General features: G+C 40.4%; 1 protein-coding gene across 1 annotated transcript in view; it reads right to left on the reverse strand.

The window, feature by feature from the left end:
• Positions 1-14,761, reverse strand: part of LOC139364531 (tau-tubulin kinase 1-like) — a 46,448-nt gene extending 31,687 nt beyond the window's left edge. Inside the window, exons 1-6 of the mRNA XM_071101326.1 lie at positions 14,685-14,761; positions 9,414-9,572; positions 7,822-7,969; positions 5,240-5,313; positions 4,024-4,194; positions 1,986-2,090 (exon numbers count right to left, since the gene is read on the reverse strand). Coding sequence (XP_070957427.1) covers positions 1,986-2,090; positions 4,024-4,194; positions 5,240-5,313; positions 7,822-7,969; positions 9,414-9,521 — 606 coding nt within the window. The 5' untranslated portion in view covers positions 9,522-9,572; positions 14,685-14,761. The remainder of the gene's footprint in view (positions 1-1,985; positions 2,091-4,023; positions 4,195-5,239; positions 5,314-7,821; positions 7,970-9,413; positions 9,573-14,684) is intronic.
• Between the last annotated feature and the right edge of the window lie 647 nt (positions 14,762-15,408).

Raw genomic sequence — 15,408 nt, forward strand, 5'->3', positions numbered from 1 at the left:
TCTGTGGATGCTGTGGATGCATTTCAAGGTCTACCTTAAAACTCAGTGCCAAAATGGGAAAATCTAAAGAAATCAGCCAAGACCTCAGAAAAAAAAACGCCTGAAGGTACCACGTTCATCTGTACAAACAATAGTACGCAAGTATAAACACCATGGGACCACACAGCCGTCATACCGCTCAGGAAGGAGATGCGTTCTGTCTCCTAGAGATGAACGTACTTTGATGCGAAAATGCAAATCAATCCCAGAACAACAGCAAAGGTTCTTGTGAAGATGCTGGAGGAAACAGGTACAAAAGTATCTATATCCACAGTAAAACGAGTCCTATATCGACATAACCTGGAAGGCAGCTCAGCAAGGAAGAAGCCACTGCTCCAAAACCGCCATAAAAAAAGTCAGACTACGATTTGCAACTGCACATGGGGACACAGATCGTACTTTTGGGAATAATGTCCTCTGATCTGATGAAACAAAAATAGAACTGTTTGGCCATAATGACCATCGTTATGTTTGGAGGAAAAAGGGGGAGGTTTACAAGCCAAAGAACACCATCCAAACCATTAAGCACGGGGGTGGCAGCATCATGTTGTGGGGTGCTTTGCTGCAGGAGGGACTGGTGCACCTCACAAAATAGATGGCATCATGAGTCAGGGAAATTATGTGGATATATTGAAGCAACATCTCAAGACATCAGTCAGGAAGTTAAAGCTTGGTCGCAAATGGGTCTTCCAAATGGACAATGACCCCAAGCATACTTCCAAAGTTGTGGCAAAATGGCTTAAGACAACAAAGTCAACGTATTGGAGTGGCCATCACAAAGCCCTGACCTCAATCCTATAGACATTTTGTGGGCAGAACTGAAAAAGCGTGTGCGAGGAAGGAGGACTCAGTTACACCAGCTCTGTCAGGAGGAATGGGTCAAAATTCACCCAATTTATCGTGGGAAGCTTGTAGAAGGCTAAAAGAAATGTTTGACCCAAGTTAAACAACTTAAAGGCAATGCTACCAAATACTAATTGATTGTATGTAAACTTCTGACCCACTGGGAATGTGATGAAAGAAATAAAAGCTTAAATAAATAATTCTCTCTACTATTATTCTGACATTTCACATTCTTAAAATGTAGTGGTGATCCTAACTGACCTAAGACAGGGCATTTTTACTAGGATTAAATGTCAGGAATTGTGAAAAACTGAGTTTAAATGTATTTGGCTAAGGTGTATGTAAACTTCTGACTTCAACTGTAAACTAACTTCAAAGGCTTTCTATAATGGTTAGCTGGCTTGGAGGAAGGATTTAGTGTTGTGTGCACTTAGCTAACTGCTATCCCATAGCCTACAGTACATTGCACATGAAGTGTGACTGGCTGAAGAAAATGCCCCAACATGTTCTCATGCTATCTGATTGGCTCAAAGTCAAGTTGTTGGCCACTGACAAGCGTTGCATAGGTTCGTCGAAACCGGGTCAGCACATAGCAGGTAACGCTTTTGTTCTAGCAAGAGAAGGAACAGCCTCTCACTGTGATAAGTACCTATCGACAGTCTTCGGCAATCAGATTCTCAGTGTGTTACATACTTTAGGATGGGTGACGTGACGTCATTGATCCTGACCCACCATGGATATATCATATTACCGTTTGCCTTTTAGATCATAATAAATGGACAGGGGTACCTGATCCTAGATCAGCACTCCTACTCTGAGATGGTTTATAAATACAAGCCTAGACCTGCTAATCTGTGCAGCCTCACCATTGCAATAAAGATGACCTGGAATTTATCCACGAGCTGGACATTATTCTAATAACATCACAATAACATTTAAGTGGGCGGCAGGTAGCCTAGTGGTTAGAGTGTTGGGCCAGTAACTTAAATGTTGCTGGTTCGAATCCCCAAGGCACTTAACCCTAATGGATAAGAGTATCGGCTTAAGTATTAATCTAATTTTGTAGGACAAACCAAAGCAAAGGAACAGAAGAGGAGACTTACAGGGCGGACTTCTCCAGCGGTATTGGTGTACTGCCGCGCGAGGCCGAAGTCTAACATGTAACACTTCCTTAAGGTTGAAGGCAGCCTTCCCATGGCGAAGTTTGACTGCAGAGAAAATACATGATTATACAATGCATTTTAGATATGGTCTGGTGGCTCAGATGGTAAGAGTGTGGGGCTACTGTAGCAACACCAAAGAACCATCACGGTGCCATTAGTGTTAGCCAGGAGGGGCACTTGTTCTTCTTAGGGCTGCATTCCCGTTAACGGGATGATATGACAACAGCCAGTGAAAGTGCAGGGCGCCAAATTCAAAACAGAAATCTCATAATTAAAATTCCTCAAACATACATGTATCTTATACCGTTTTAAAGGTAATCTTGTTGTTAATCCCACACAGTGTCCGATTTCAAATAGGCTTTACAGCGAAAGCACCACAGACGATTATGTTAGGTGACCACCAACTCACAGAAAAATCCAGCCATTTTTCCAGCCAGAGAGGCGTCAAAAAAAGCACAAATAGAGATAAAATAAATAAAAGTTCATATTTATATAAAAAAATCTGAGTTTACATTGGCGCGTTACGTTCACTAGTTCCAAAAACATCCAGTGATTTTGCATAGCCACATCAATTCAACAGAAATACTCATCATAAATGTAGATGAAAATACACATGGAAGATATACACATGGAATTATAGATATACCTCTCCTTAATGCAACCTCTGTGTCAGTTTTTTTTTAAATGTTCAGAAAAAGCAAACCATGCAATAATCTGAGACGGCGCTCAGAAAATAAATAAAATTATCCGCCATGTTGGAGTCAACAGAAATCACATTATAAATATTCCCTTACCTTTGATGATCTTCATCAGAATGCACTCCCAGGAATCCTAGTTCCACAATAAATGCTTGATATGTTTGATAATGTCCATTATTTATGTCCAAGTAGCTACTTTTGTTAGGGCTTAGGTATACAAATCCAAACGCTCGTGCAGGTCCATCCGAACCTCGGACAAAAACTTCAAAAAGTTATATTACAGGTCGAAGAAACTTGTCAAACTAAATATAGAATCAATCTTTAGGGTGTTGTTATCATAAATCTTCAATAAAGTTCTAACCGGAGAATTCCTTTGTGTGTAGAGAAGCCATGGAACGCAGGTTGCTATCATGTGAATTGCGCGTGACCAGCCCTTGGCTCTCTGCCAGACACCTGGCTCATTCAGCTCCCATTCAGGCCCACAACACAGTAGAAGCCTCATTCAAGTTTCTAAAGACGGTGGAAGCCCTAGGAAGTGCAACTTCATCCATATCCCACTGTGAATTCAATAGGGGCTGGGTTGAAAATCGACCAACCTCAGATTTCTCACTTCCTGTTTGGATTTCTTCTCAAGTGTTTGCTTGCCATATGAGTTCTGTTATACTCACAGACATCATTCAAACAGTTTTAGAAACTTCAGAGTGTTTTCTATCCAATACTAATAATAATATGCATATATTAGCAACTGAGACTGAGGAGCAGGCCATTTACTCTGGGCACCTCTGGGCTCCTTTCATCCAAGCTACTCAATACTGCCCCTGCAGCCATAAGAAGTTTTAAGGGATGGGGCATTGTTTGATGAAACATCAGTTATAAGACCATCTAATATGCCACAGATAGCCGTTGTGCCCATGAGCAAAGAACTTAACCCCTAACTTGCTCCAGGGGTACAGGTTACTTTATGGAAATCTCACCCCAATGTTGGGGCGTGTGTGTGGTGTCTGGGTTTGGGAATGAAACGAACCGATGGCAAAAATACACATTTCCGTTTTGATGGACAACACAGATGCAGTCTTTTTTTTTTTTTACATGCGTCATGGCACAGCACAGCATGCCACAGCATTATGGAAGGTTATCAGTGCCAATTCTAAAATGCAATGGTTAATTGGAATGCGAAAATGACATAATTTGCATTTAAGCATTGTTTTTTTAGAATTAGCACTGATAACCCTTCATAAAGCTGTGGCATGCTGTGCCGTGATGTTATGTATGATACATACCGGTTTGATATCTCGATGCAAGAAGCCAACAGAGTGGATGGCCTCTATAGACTCCAGGATCTGTTTCCCCAGGCGAAGTGTGGTGCTCATGGTGAAAGTCCCCCGAGGCTGGCTCCTCCTCAAGTCCGCCAAATTGCGTCCCTGCTCCACCCCCCAAAACAAAACAACGCTCTGGGGTGAAGTTCCCTCTAGGTACAGATCTTAGAATCAGCTTCCCTCCCCCAATCCTAAACTTAACCTTTGGTGGGGAAAATACAAATCTGACCCAAAAATCTGCATTTGGGGCCACTTCACCCTACTCCAGAAAACCAACCATACGTAAACAAACAGGCTTTGTGCGAAATAACACATGTATTTCTTACCGGTAACGGTACACCCAATCGCCTAGGTGTGATCATAGAATTACATATAGAATCCTTATTCATTTCATAAATTATATCTGTGGGCCTAGTAGCCTGGGCCTAGTAAAGATTTGTCACATGACTTTTTTACATACAATACCTTTTAATATAGGCGGCAGGTGAGTTTCAAGTTTGGGGAAGCAAATGTGAACCATAAACATTCCATGCATCCTCACATTTTCAGACTTATGTAAGATAGGTTACTATTCCTGATGTGATGATTAGATTTAGGCCAATAATATAACTCAATCACTGTTCACAGAATAGACTGTTCAATGCAGCTCGTAGTGGCGTAGAGTTGGGCTACAAATACAAGATCGTATTTTTAAATATTCCGATATGCCTGGCTGGGTCTCTCTGTTTTTCACTGACAGTTGCAGATCAACAATCATCAAAGTCATACATTATCAAAAGTTTGGTCATGATGGATTTTTACACCCAAGTACCATGACATAACAGCTTTATAGGCTGTGTCTCAATCGACAATGGATTGGATTAAGACTCTCCATAATATACTTTCATATTATAGAAGGCTGACAATGCTATGCTGGATCATGTGACATAATGGCATTTGAATTACTATCCTTCATCAGTATGTGCTTTGTCAGCCTCTAACCAGCCGCTGCTTATGAATATTTTTTTCAGTTAATATGGCCTATTTGCCAAGACTTCATATTTCACGATGCCTTATGCAAGCTTTATAAATTGCACTTTCTCAGAAAAACGTGTTTTTGTTGAATTGTGGTCAGATTCTCACAGAATGCATTTTGGGGATGGTGGTCAATCTTTATTAAAAGCAAAGGTCAGCTTCTTACCTGAAGTTGCATGACCACGTAGTTGAATTTGTCATTTCTCCCACAGCCAATAAACTTGCAAACATGGTTTTTACCTAAACAAAAAAGGTCATATTTTAAGAATCGTAGTTCAAAGATGCATACGCCAAAATATTCCATATCACTTCAACTTGATGATTGGATTGGTTTTCATTGGTTACACCAGGGAGATGAGAGTGGTGACAGGGCCTAGGTAAGATCCAATTCAAATTCCCATATCAATCAATGAAAATACAGCAGAACCACTCATGTTGACACTCAAGGGCTGAAGAAAGGATAAAGCAATATTTTCTTTCCAGGTTTTCTTCCCGGCAACACCTGTCTTAGGACTGTTCTTTCCAGAACTTCTTTCTCTAGGACATGGCCTTGTGTTAAATATTCTATAAAAGATCACTTTAGATAAAATACTGGCAGACAAATAAAACCGGACAAATTCATGAGCTGGCCAGTCCATGTTTCCTGGTCTTCCTTTTCTTCACAGTTAATCCCAATTAAGGTCAGTTGGGCATGAATCATTGTTATTCATCATGCACCATTAATCTTTTGATGGAGCACCCTGTTAATGTGACTTAGTACCGAACATTTTGGAATCTCAGACTCTAAAAAAATTCTGAGGGAACTTCAGATTGTTTGATATTCCGTAAAAAGGTAGAGTCTGTAATATGACATCATTATACACCAACGGGTGTCGTCCTGCTTACAACAACAGTATTGGCAAGTCCTGATATGGGCATGCTGGGAAGAGCCAATAGTAGCAGTCTAAGCAGATTTGAATTTGTTTGTTGGTTCGCTCATCTACGTTTCGTGATGTCACATTGCAGTCTCTTCCTTTAATATGTACATAGAAATACCAACACACACACACACAAGCTTCTTCAAAGACATAGTACATGTTGCAAACCGGTCATGAGTCATCATCACAATATGAGGGACAAATTTACTTTGAAAGCTGGCACACGTCAGTTACAGTGTGTGACTGTCACCCACAGCTTTCGAGGTAACTTTTTTCCTCATATTGTGATGATGACTCGTAGCCAAAGTGAGTCACTTGTTACCCTGGCACATTGACGTGCATACTCCAGGAGGAGAGAGTTGCTCTCCTTCTATGTGCCACGTGATCGCCATCACGTCTAACATGTTACTGCTGCCCATGCAAAAACGTGCTGTGAGTCACAACATTTAAACTACATAAAAACATATAGAGGGCCCATTATGACAGAATTAAAGGAATAGTCTAAGCCAAAAGACTTGCTCTAGTTTGTACACTGTTTTGGAAATACTGTTGGGACCATGCAATCAAGCATCAATAAAGTACTGTTAGGATGCATGTTTGGCTTTTGTTAGATATTTGATTGTTGGGACCTCTACTTCCTACTGACATACGTATAACCAAAAACAAGCAACACTATATTGCTTATTTTCCAGGCACATTTTTATGGGCCTTTTTAAAAAAATCATGAGTGGAGTATTTTTCACAGCTATGTCATAATGGCCTTGTAGACATTTTACCTACACTATACTTCAAGGACATCAGATGCCCCTTAATCAATACACAACATGAGCAATGATGTTGAGTATTTTACTAGGTTACCTATTGATTCATAAGGTCTAAGCTATTCTTAGCCACTCTTCTGTGAAGCTACTATGGGTGTAGTAAGCAAGAGAGACATCGGTTTCCACATTTGCTTGAACCTCAAGCAAAAGATTTAAGGGACATAATTCAAACAGCACACCAAAATGCAAAAAAACTAAACAGATATGATAGTGCATCGTGACCCACTAAATAAGGCCAGGAGGAAGAGAAGGTTCCATTAAATAAGCTTAGTGCATGGCAGACAGAGCTAATGTTTGCTCTCCCTAGCCACTTGGACTAAAGCGTTATTCAAAGTCCACAGCCACTGAGTCACAATAGTCTGGCGGCCCATTATTACATATTTACGAAACGAATGTAATTGGCTGTTTATTAGGTTACAGATTCTGTCACAGTAGACTGCATGGCTCTGCAGCTTTTAACTCTGCAGGATGCTTAACGGTGTACATGACAATGTGAGAGGAAATTCTGATTCCTTTTGACAGGATGTCTCAAAGGACACCCAAAGCACTAACACTGTACCTGGTTTTACTGTCCTGAAACCTATGCTGTGCTGTCATGAGGAGAGGTTATTACACTTTTCACTAGACTGTCATGAGTATGACATAGCAGATTTTATAGCCAATCATAAGTGCAGTCTTAAGCAGTATTGATGTAACACATTTATCTTACACAGGAAAGATAAACGTTCTTACTTGACTATGCACTGTAGCTGACACAAACCTTATATATTTGTCTGTCATGACTACAACAAAGTATACTGACACATGGTGTCAGCGGTGGGATCTGGGTTCAAGTCAAGTGACATCAACAAAGAATGCCATTTATTGAATTTAAGAACGGCTGAGCAGCACCTTCTTACTCATTGACTAAGCCGAACGGTAAACACAGAATGGTAACCGCAGTGGCACCACCAGGATCATTGACAAAACTAGCAGAAAGGTCCAAAATGGCCACTGCAGTGGGCCCTTACCCTGCAGTTTCTTCAGGACTGCCACCTCCATCTTCAGGACCTGTTTGGGCTGCTGGGCCGACTCCACCTTCAATGCCACGTTCTCCCGAGTCAACAGGTCCAGAGCTTCGTAGATCTCCCCAAAACCTCCCCCTCCGATTTTCTTCAGCTAGAAAGGTGTTGAGGATAAAAAGTGTACTAAACAACAGTCTTCTAGTGCTGTTAGAATGCTGGCTTATACTGTACTGTACTGTAAAGAAGCTCAACTTAACAAACTTTTCGCATGACAAACACCAGTTTTGATGGAAGAGTACAGCGAGGTTAGCCTGTTCCCAGATCTGTTTGTGCTGTCTTGCCAACTCCTATGGTCATTGTCATTGTTTGGCATGACAACGACCAAAATTAGTTGGCAAGACAGCACAAACTGATCTGGGACCAGGCGATAGAGAGGTGTGTCTTATTGATCAAACAGTAATTGAGTGATGTCATTTTTGCTAGATAGTTGCCCTCCTTCGTCCCACCCATCTTTCTCCAGCCCCACTTCCTCAACTCCTCTATTGCATTTTTTTTCTTTATTTCACCAAGTACTTAAGTGCTTTGAACAACCCTATTATCCTTTTATGGCTTGATCATGACAGCCAAGTGCCGAAGACAAATATTAACCAGCCAAGTGCAAACACACTCTACTTTCTTCCTCAGCTCTTTGGCCTAGGGATCTGTCGCTCCGTGATTGGTTCTGACAGGGTCGTCTAAGTGATCACCATCAGAAGCACAGTAACTGTTGCGCAATCACCGAATGCGTGGCGCTGCGTATACGATACCATTATTAAAGGGGCAGAAGTAACCCCAAAAGTTTGTCAGATACCATTAAAAGGGACATTTGACAAAAAATACAAAGTTTGTCCAATGATTTAACAATTCTACATTCTGTTCTTGTCATGTCTGCTCCTGCTCCTCCCATCCGGCGTATGACGTCGCCAGAGTACTAACCACCGGTCCTGGGATTCATCATCACGCACAACTGACACTCATCATTAAGCGCACCTGTTAATCATTATGATTCACACCTGGACTCCATTACCTTCATCATTTCCTCCCCTTTATATGTCACTCTCCCATGTTCGCTCACCAGTTGGTATTGTTCTTGTGTATCGGCGTTCTGCCTTATGTTGGTGTCGTGTTATTGGTTTTGTTGTTTTATTAAAACGTTTCACCTGCACCCGACTCACTGCCCCATCATTACAGTTCTGTAGATCCAGTAGTAGAGTTAAGGAGAAAATATTGTGGTACCAAATGGACGGGAAAAAATGCTGCTGTGAATTAGTTAAAATCTTTCCCATTCAGGCTGGATCGAGGCCTGCATCACTCTGTAATCTGCTTGACGTAAAGGTACCTGATTTGAGATTTATCTGCTCAACTTCAAGGTATGAAAACACAGATTTTCGAGTACACTATCCCTTTAATTCTGGTGAGACACAGAGAACCTTGGTAATGGGGAGTCAAATCTGTGTGTGTTGATGGTAATCTTGTAATTAGCCCCTTAGGGAAACACTGATATAGAGAGACCATACCAAGACAAAACCACAACTAGATCAACTATGTAGCGTACTCACCACTTTCCATCGGTCCTTGACCATGCAGTTAGGCGGCAGTATGTCTGCCGTCTCCCCAGCCCCATTCATGTTGGCGTGGTCCTGGAGGCCTGGCACTAGGCACTGCATCTGCCAGCCCGACAGAACGCGGGCAGCTCCCAACTTAAATGAGCCATTTATCTGGAAAAGGATATTCAATAAAGACATAAGTCAGTCTTATTCCCTTTCTTTTAACACAATACCCATGAGCAGGCATCACACAGCGCACTCAAAGCAAAAGGCATAAGTCAGGGTTGTCTTATAAAGCCATTCGTTTTGTAAGCTTCGGGCCAAAGTGGAGGAGAAAACAAAATGGTATTTTCCGTCATCCGTGCAAATACCATGGTCATACAGAAAGCTTACTGGTATTGACGGTTGTAGTTTGCCATCTAGATTGTCTTGAAAGAACAAGGGGGACCTGCAGTACACACTCTGCATTTCTTGCCTCAAGTGAACGATGGAAAATGAAGGCCTTGGGTATACCGTATGTTGGAGGTACATCAACTACAGCAACTACATATGTCCATGGATACTAAATGTCCTTCATATCTGAATAACATCAAGCCCAATAAGGAGATGCACTTTCCTTAGGGTGTGGCCAATTCAAATTTGAAATTACTTTTGGCACTTGAAGCACAGTACATCACTCTGCTTGAGCGCCGAGCTAAGAGTTTTGTACAAAAGCTTGATTATGTAACAATGTATGCCAACAATGTACCTACAATATGTCATTTGTATGTGATACATGGTTTTAGTGACCTCCCACAAAGCGGGACCATAACCATTCTCATAGTCTTGAACACTGCTGTACAACAACAAACTGACAATACATCTATGAAATTCATTGTAATGGATATACTATTTGGCCTCAAATTTCTGCTTGTAAACTAATTTGGGGTGTTAAGAAGACGTGATAACTAGATTACAACCAACTGGTCTCTGTTACAATCAGGTAAAGCGGCGGCAGGGTGGTTAGAGCGTTGAACTAGTAACCGGAAGGTTGCAAGTTTAAACCCCCGAGCTGACAAGGTACAAATCTGTCGTTCTGCCCCTGAACAGGCAGTTAACCCACTGTTCCTAGGCTGTCATTGAAAATAAGAATTTGTTCTTAACTGACTTGCCTAGTTAAATAAATGACGAGATCAAGGGGTCACCAGATAACATCCAGATTTGGTTGCTAAAAAGACTTCAGCAAAACTTCATTATACAACCACTATACAACCTGACCATGAGTTTGTTGCAACCCGTTTTGCCTGATGAGATAGACACTTCTTAAATTTGAATTGATCTGTTTTGCAATATTTTTAGCAATATCTGGCCAAACTATTAGACAGTATTGGTATTGGGTTCGAACCGATATCTATCAACTTTTATTTTCTAGATGCTTATAATTGAATTATTCTGGGTAAACAACATCGGGATAAGAGTGATGCATGTAAATAGGTTAGTACCAAAACCATGCTATTCTGCATGCAGGGCCATGTACCATTAGTTATGCATGCACAGCTCAGCTCCATTTGGGGGTACTTAGTCATGCCTAGGCTGAGGCCAGTAGAGAGACTGTGTGTATTATCTAGCAGATTAGTCCGCTGTGAAAAAGTGACAAAATGCACTAGAACACATACAATAGGTTTGGACAGAGGGTGAGCCTACGAGGGTGGTATTACCAGTGCTTATGGCTTTAAAGCAAGGTTTGTCAATGCACCTGGGTCGGTTCCCAACATTTGCATTGTTACGGCGGGAAGCATGTGAATGGAGGCTGTGTCATTGAACGTCAATAAGCCAATAACTGGTGGTTATTTCAAGCACTCTCATAGCACAGCAAGATTACAGGCTGGTAACACTGCAAATGTAGCAAGAACTGGGTCACGTTCAGTAGGCAATTGTTGTGGAACCTTGCAGATAGAAATGTCATGAATAGAGCTTACGTGGCTCCTTATTCTACATGTCAGAGGTGCATGTTCGTTCTACATAACATTTTATATCTGAATGTCCCATAAACATTGCACCATGCTGAAAGTGACCCTAGCGCCCTCATCAGACTTGATCTAAAACCCACAAGAGCAGGCAATATTGTAAGTAGTTTAAGTTTAAATACAAAGAGGTTTGTTCAGGGAGCATTTCCTCACTTTAGCGTCCTCTACACACTACAGCCATGGAATTGGAATTAATATTTTACTTTAACCTTAAATCATTAAAGGGATAGTTCACCCATTTACAAATCATATTGGTTTCCTTGTCCATAGACTGCTTAAAGGGTACGGAAATTAATGTCATTTTGTAATTTGAGTGAACTATCCCTTTAAGCTTATTTTATACTTTCAAAAGTAAGACTGACTAATAATGAATCAATCGAGATAATTGCTGATCAGCAGCTATAGTGACTGCTCATCATGATGCCACCCTATAAAATCATATAAAGTAGGCTTCATGTTGTATGGTTCAAGATAATATATCATTCTCAGTCTAACTATTATAATGTTATGGCCATCTTGCCAGGTGTTATGAAAGATTATTCTCATGTAGGGAAACACTGCAAGCCTGTTCCCTCCCTTTGGGTGTAGTTCAATAATAATCTTGGAAAATGAAAATCATATTAGCATCACCATAGTTTCATTTTCACTGGGTTGTGATAGTTCAGGGTACAGTTGCCATAGCAAAAAGCAAAACATAGGGGCAGTGCATCAGTGAGGATAGTGAGAGACTCATATCAATTATAACACACAACTAAATGTGTATTTGCTGTCCTATACTAACAATAGTGTGAGGGGATCTACTTTGCAAAAAGCCAAGGGGTTGCAATCAAGTTTCCCAGAACTATGAAATCATGACATTTCCTTGAAATCCGCGAAGGAAGCCGCGACAGCCATTTGTGTTCAAACTGGTGGGTAAAAGTGCAGCCGCATTTCCAAGGGAACTTTGAAGAACACATGAACCTCTCACCATATTTACAACCTCTTCAAAAACCTTACGTCTGAGAAAAAATCCTGAACTTGGCCAATTTAGTCGATGCCAAAACCCTCCTTTGTAAGCCTACAAGCCAAAATAAAAAAATACAAATACAAAGAGGTTTGTTACAACTGCCTCCACAACCAAATCAATGATGTTTAGAGATATTTAGATATATAAATAATATTTATGAGAATGACAGTTTAATTTGAAGGAGTAGATAATGAAATAATGACAAGTAATAGTATAATGGACAACAATACACACAAGCCATATAATGCAATCATTTAGCATAACATTCATATAAGACGATGATTAGAACTACGAGCCAATCTTTTTACAATATATGAATTACTTTACAGGTCCCAGGTCTATATTTGGCAGTATAAATGTTGTACATAAGGCCTGATCCAAGCAACTGTTGAACCTGTATCATTAAATGTAACATTGGCAAGTAGAAAGTTGGAACAATTAAACAAATCTGACATCTCAACCTAAAGTATTTTACAATAGCCTAACAATTAGACAAATATTTAGCCTTACTCTTTAAGCACAAACTGTAATAGTAGTATGAGTTGAATTGATACTGCTTGATGGGCTATAAGCAAATGCACGCTCCACTGAGTGTGTGCTATAACTCCGTAGACCTATCTGCTACTAAGGCAACTAACTGACTGTTCAACATTCACAAAATACAGGCAGAGATAGTTTGATTTAGTCAATAACCAATACCAACAAGGGTCAGGTTAAGTAGTGCACATGCAGTATTTTTTTTAAACTAATGGGCCGAACTGATGCTTTAAATATAGTTACATAAACAGATAGCTGTTTAGCCCTATCAAACAATAATTAAACATAACTTTTTGCTAAATTTCGGGACAACATTTCTGTCCATTTAGGGCTCAAGAACAGTCCCAGAGGCAAAAGTCATATATAGTCTCTTTAATAAAGCACCTAGGAAGTCCTATTCATGTCCGATAGGCCTAGGCCAACTGATATCTATATTATGTAAACGTTATTAGCCAAACAGATGTCATGAAGAATATTACCTGGCGCAGAGAGTCTTTTCCGTCTTTTTGGAATCTTCATTTGGGATTTTAAGGTGGCAGACTAAGACTTCCTCTGACAAACAGTAGCCCTACTGCTACAGCTATACACTCAATAATAGCATAATTTCCCCATGTAAGACCAAATCCATTGCGAGAAAGGTCCATATAAATATCTACTCCGATGTCCGACGCTAAACTGAACCGTACTCTGCATTTAGCAGGCAATTATCCCAAGCGAAACCTCCAATAAATTCAATCAAACATATGATTTTCTTAAATTGTGTATTGGCCTAACACACACATTTTGTTTTTGTAGTTTTTCTACATTAGTTTGTCAAGTTGTTTAAATTAGAATAAGATCCAATTTCTTCGACAATAAACGTGTCACGCAAGCGGATTCCGATGATTACAAACTGCAGTATACAGGTGTATGCTTTGCATGAATGCACAATTAAAATACATTGTCGACGACTAAAATCCAGGTAAGCAGTGGGTCCAATTCCGATAAACTCTTCCGATACAATATGCCTTCTCTTACTAATTGATGTCTCGGTTTAAAACACTGTCATATGCTCTCCAACGCCAAGGCTCTCGATCCATCCCACTTCTCGGTTTTTGTCCGCACTGCAGCGTATACTCATGCTTGACAAGAGACCCACCTAATACTACCGCCTTTATGGCGAGAGGTGGCGCACGAGACCCCATAGATATTCTGCAAAATCACAAAACTTGTACCATTTTACAAATATTATACCCTAATAACAGTCCGTTACTTCTCCTCGCGCGTAATGGACAGAGTTTGTAATTGGACGTCAGCCTTTCTAATCTTCTAATCTTCTAATATTGCATATTTTAATGGAATTGTTTGATATAAGTAGACCTACCACTAAGAAAAATACTACCGAATGCAATGTAGCATATATGAGAGCAAAAACACCGGACTACAATTCCCAATGTGAACCAATCACTGGAAAAGGCCAGCGCCGAACTTCATCATACTAAAATACGCATAATAATAGATATAACTCTATAATAGCCCATTGGCATTAATGGATTGGGATCAAAATGTTTTGCTATATTTTAACTACATCTACTGCAATTCAAATCCACATTCCACATTTCTATTCATTAAGACAACTATAATTCCTTAAATCAGCCACCTGGGCCTTCAGTGTACAAACATACGGCGATATTTACATAACCCTTCAAACCTGGGGAATGGGAATAAAGAGAGGATAGTAGCTTTTCTTTTTACCTAATTCTCTTCAGACGCGATGACATGAAAACCTCGAAGACTTTGAAGAGGCACATTGTTTCGCCTCTACGGTCAAAACCATTGCAGGAGGTTCGCCCCACGTACCACCATTTCTACGGCAGCATCCTCCTCCCTGCCCTCATTCGCGCCCCCAGCATCAGCATCATTTAGCAACCAAAGCGATCGTCCTCTGTGCTTTCCTCAGAGATTTGTGGCATAGACTACACGGCACATACCGCCACCTACCGAAGTGGAGAAGAACATTTTAGACCTGGATGCACAATTAGGACTATACCTATGTTTTGAAAAAATCTACATGGTGACTTAAAAGTTAGGGAGGATGACGGATTAAAATGCTTTTTATAAAAATCCTTATCTATATAATTTTGGGAGTTTCTCAAAGTAATTCTGAGGAGGACATTTCTCCCACAGATATTTCAGAAAAGGCTTGACTGAGTATACAGCAGCCTAAAATAGTATTACAGTAGTTTTAACAAGTGACAGGGCATGCAAGATGCCGCTGAAGAACATGGCTGACGTTTTGCATTCTCCCAACCAAGTGTGCTATTTTGTATTTTTTGGGGATTTTGTGTAACTTGTTTTTTTAACTTAGTGTACATAATGTTGCTGCTGCCTTCTCTTATGACCGAAAATAACTTCGGGACATCAGAAAAGCGACTACTCACCGCGGACTGGAAGAAAGATTTTTCTTTAACGAGTCTAA

This window comes from Oncorhynchus clarkii, chromosome 13 (assembly GCF_045791955.1).
Source record: "Oncorhynchus clarkii lewisi isolate Uvic-CL-2024 chromosome 13, UVic_Ocla_1.0, whole genome shotgun sequence".
NCBI lineage: Eukaryota > Metazoa > Chordata > Actinopteri > Salmoniformes > Salmonidae > Oncorhynchus > Oncorhynchus clarkii.